Genomic DNA, 4,880 nt, shown 5'->3' with positions numbered 1-4,880 from the left:
TCAAGTGAAACTTGCATGGCCTTCTCCTCATCGAATCTGATATCCCTGCAAAACACAATCATTAGATTGATCGGCATGTAGACCTGATAGTTGTGACTTGTATCCATGTACCCCACAAATATCCCCAACTCTATTGTTGGGTCAAGCTTCTTCCTTGCATATTTGGTCACATGGAAATATACCGATAACCCAAATATCCTGAAGTGACCAACATCTGGCCTCTTATCGAAATCAGCCTCCTCTAGTTCCTTCATCTCAAGTATCCTATGTGGGTTATAGTTCTGAACATAAACTTTTGTGTTGCATGCCTCAACCCACAAGTGTAGTGGTAGGCCCTGATCATGCAAAATTTTCCTTGATGCCCCTACAATGCTTTTGTTCTTGCTCTCGGCAATCTCGTTCTATTAAGGGTTATGGGGTGCCATCAACTCTCGTTTAATCCTTTCCACTACACAGAAGTTATTAAACTCATTGGAGACATACTCACGACCATTATCACTCTATAGAGCTTTAACCTTCTTACCTAACTCTTTATCTACCAATGCTTTAAACTCACAAAACTTTGTGAAAGTTTGCTCCTTTTTTTGGATGAAAAATATCCATCATTTACGAGAATAGTCATAACAATGTAAACTTTGAAACGGGAACTATAAACTCAAAACGGGAACTCTGGCCCAAAAACCCCAAAAAAACCACAAAAACAGTGCTAAAAACGAAAAGTGTGTATACTGGAACGATGTTTTTTTTTTTTAGGTGTCAATTTTGCGGCTGTTTTAAAAATGGCAGTGACTACGAAATTTTCTACGAAATTTTCCTGCAAAATATAGCTTCAGAACGAAAGAGTTGATACTGGAATAATTATTTTTTTTTTAGGTGTCAATTTTGTGGCTGTTTTAAAAATGGCAGTGACTACGAAATTTTCTACGAAATTTTCCTGCAAAATATAGCTTCAGAACGAAAGTGTTGATACTGGAATAATGATTTTTTTTTTAGGTGTCAATTTTGCGGCTGTTTTAAAAATGGCAGTGACTAGGAAATTTTCTACAAAATTTTCCTGCAAAATATATATCTAATTTGATATTGCATTGTAGATATTTAAACAATAAAATTTATCATACTTAAGACATAATCCAACAACATAAAAATGCTTCATAACTTCTCATTTAACAAAATATGGAAAACATTAATTTTATTTGAAGGTATGATGCATACATCAGTTATATAAACTGTCTTAAACAATTATTCAAAATCACTCATATTTTCTTGCACACCATCAGAATTCACATCTTCAGATGAGTGACTGGATGCTGATGAAGATGTTCCATATTCTTCTCTTTCATCAACTAGTGCCCCATCTGAGTCCACATGCATGCACAACATTCCAGGTTTCAAAAGTCTTCTAGATCTATGACTGGTTTCAGCAGACTCCCATGTCAACATTGTTCCTTCTGGTAACAACCTTTTTAGAATCTCTGTCGTCTTGAAGCGAAGAGTTCCTCTCTTTGTTAAATTAAAGTCATAAACAAGTATGTCAACATCCTCCAATTGTAATATGTCTGTGCGGCGGCGATTTATATTTGTACCCTTTCTTTTTCTTTTTCCACCATTTTTTTGTCAACTACCATCTCTGGCTTATACACACCACTGAATGGGTGGGTATTTGTGGCATACCAATGTACTTCAACACTTGTAACATCCTCATTTTTTGTAAAGACCTTTATAACTTTAGCAACCCAAAATGGATAGCCTTTGGGATCTCCATCTGCTAGCACTGCAATCATGCAACCCTCCTTAATATCATGTACTGAACCCCTATAAAGGTCTTCCATGGCTTCACGTTGTGCACGAGATCTTCTGGAACCAATATACATCTCTCTTTCCATTGCCTGTGAAGAATTAATGATACCTTGAGTTTGTTGCTATTCAACAATGTTTACTTCCTCTTGTTCATTCGACACATTTTGTGGCCAAATAAATGGATGTGGGAGAAAACTTATCTAGAATGTGAGGCCTATGCATTGCCACTTTTCCTTTAGTTATGTGAATGTAAATACAAATAAAGAGACGCACACCATGGAGTTTTCTTTGGCACCATGGTGTGAATAACAACTAAAGATTATTTTCCTCCTTTTTTATGCTCTCAAATACCATTTCTAGATGTTCTAGTCAACTATGGAAGGCTTAAAATGATAAATAATGGAATCCCTTTCTTCCTATTGGCCCTATATTTAACATAGCTTAATAATATATTAAAATTAGGTTTTTTGCATGGTTCACCCTCAACTTTGAAGTCCACACATGGCTAGCCATAAATGTGTGGCTAATGAGGCATAACACACCATCTAGTTACGTCATGGTTGTCAAAATGCTGGTGCTTTTTACATGGTTAGAAATGTCTTTATTTTCATAATAATGTTTAGGAGTTGTGAGCTATAATCAAAAAATATTAACCGAAAAAAGTGTTGGTTGATTGAAATGTCTAAATAACTCTATAAAGTTCTAAACCCCAAATCTCACTTAAAATTTATAAATATAAATAAAAAAATACATAATAATTACTCCATTCCAAACCATACCATATACATATACAAAATAGTTAATTTCATTGCAGCAGTGCATTCAATGCTATATAGGTTGGGATATACACCATTAGATTCCAATTGTTGCATATCTCAATAGGTTGGGATATACACCATTAGATCCAAATGTTGCATATCTCAGTGTAAATCCAACAGTGTATATCCCAATCTATATAGTATTTATTGTGGGGTGCATATGGTTTACCTTCCGAGTATTTATTGTGGGGTGCATATGGTTTACCTTCCGACCATAAACTACATTTAAGTAGCAATTTTCAACAACTTGACCATGCAAAATGAAATAAACAGTATGATCACACATTAACCTTGTCGACTGTGGTCTCCCATTACCACCTGTTGTTCATCTGACATGTCTAATGCCCTTGAAACATAGGGTGCCTGACAAACAACATTTCTCCCTTATAATTAACACACAAGGGCACATACGGGTCCAATACAGGCAATAATTTGAATCATCATTACAGTAAAGCTAAAAAGAAATAAGTAGAAGGTTGCAACGTATGTCCAAAATAAGACATTCTACGGATGCATTTGCAGTTTGCACATAAATATCGCAATATTTCTATACGACGGCTAGCATATACTCTGTCACTAGTGAGATTAACAGATGATAAAGCAATTGACGCTAGAGATAAAATAGAACCGAACCTTCCTTAGATATCGCTTATGCAATAAATTTATACTGCACAGATTGCACTAAAGGCTTTGAAACTGAGAAGAGTGCAATACATTTATGGAATAATGGAAGCAATGATAGAAAACAGAAAACGAAACATCTTTTGAAAATTTGGGAACTGTTGGTAACTATATATTAAATTACTGACGGACAAAATAGATGTTATATGAAAGGCTAATTCTATAACAAATACATTGACTACATTCAGAGATCATCAATCAATGGAAAAGGTGCAAGCAGAGATCATCATTTAATGGAATGGGTCAGGGTGTTTAAAAAATGACCCCCTTTAAAAGAGATTACTTTTACTATCGCATGGCAATACAAAAAGAATCTTTAGATGCCTCCTGTACAAACCCACTAACGTCAGCGATATTTCTTGATATCTTCATTTTCTTTGTAGTGCCTTTATAGAGCTCTTCCAACGTGCATGGTAACCTGTTTTCCACAGGCTTGGCTTTCCGAGGTCCCATAGTAGCTCCTCCACCAAATCCTTCGAACATAGTTTCTGGGCCACCAAAACCTCCAAACATGCTATCGTGAAACCTTGAACCCCTTGTGCCCATTCCAAACCCACCCATACCCCCAAACGGGCTTGAATCACCAAAAAACTCAGCAAATATGCCTTCAGCATTTCTTGGATTAAACCTCACATTCGACCCACCTCCACCAGAGAAGGACGACACCCCAGGTGGAGGAACCTGCCCCTTCAATCCCTCTTCTCCATATTGGTCATAAATTGCACGCTTTTGGGGATCGCTAAGATCCTATGATCAATAGAAATCGAAACTTTAAGCAACATTCTCACTGATTAATCATGAATAATGGAAGAAGCAGGCTAATTCTCAAGAAACGAAACTATGATACGGTCTAAATTTTTTTGCATCTAAATTACTCAAATCACAGATATTACAAAAACTTTTAACTGAAATTGAAGCAGGTCGAGCGGGGCAGAGCGGCCCGGGGGTGGCGATTTGTGCATGTCTATATTCGTGGACACACTATTGAGATAAAGATATAAAGAATTTGTGTTCCGAATACGGGGGGTCGATTCCGGGAATCGACCCGCCGTATTCAGAACACAAATTCTTTATATCTTTATCTCAATAGTGTGTCCACGAATATAGACATGCACAAATCTGTCGTTTCCTAGGTTGATGGAAGTGACGTATTTTGTAAAGAAATGATGTGCTCACAAATGGCAGCATATCAAGATCAGTTCATGCATCTTTTTGAGATACACCACTAATGTATGTTTCTATCACGAAAATAAAATAAAGTTATATGATTTCATTTAGTTTGGTTGTTTAATTTGAATAAAAAATTTCATTAGTCTTAAAACTTTATTAAATTCAAGTTTCTCGAAGAAGAAAAAGCAAAGGAATTGAGTGACCAGCCAGACAGATGAACATAGGGTAGGGACGATCGTATTGCATGCACAATTACAAAGTCAAAAGGAATCGGGTTAAGTCGAAGGGCAGACTTCAAAACTTAGAATCTCCGTGCAAATGGACTGGGCCACCCCGCATTTAAATGGACATTCGTGCTGCAGTCCGACATGGAAAATAAATTGGGCCTGTTTCTGGACATTCGGGAAATCAGAA

The 4,880-nt window shown here is 36.5% G+C and overlaps 1 protein-coding gene across 1 annotated transcript; it reads right to left on the bottom strand.

Moving 5' to 3' along the window:
• Positions 1 to 3,584: 3,584 nt before the first annotated feature.
• LOC149158487 (uncharacterized) lies at positions 3,585 to 4,258 on the bottom strand. The gene is made up of 2 exons (XM_089434006.1): positions 4,190 to 4,258; positions 3,585 to 4,043 (listed from the first exon to the last, which is right to left on the bottom strand). Exons 1-2 carry the CDS (start codon positions 4,256 to 4,258, stop codon positions 3,585 to 3,587), a joined length of 528 nt encoding a protein of 175 aa, XP_089290132.1.
• Positions 4,259 to 4,880: the final 622 nt, after the last annotated feature.

This window comes from Pinus tabuliformis, chromosome 5_2 (assembly GCF_031772625.1).
Source record: "Pinus tabuliformis cultivar Carrire ecotype Pingquan chromosome 5_2, CPIR1, whole genome shotgun sequence".
Lineage (NCBI taxonomy): Eukaryota > Viridiplantae > Streptophyta > Pinopsida > Pinales > Pinaceae > Pinus > Pinus tabuliformis.
The sequence above is the reverse complement of the archived record's forward strand: the minus strand, read 5'-3'. Positions and strand labels throughout refer to the sequence as shown.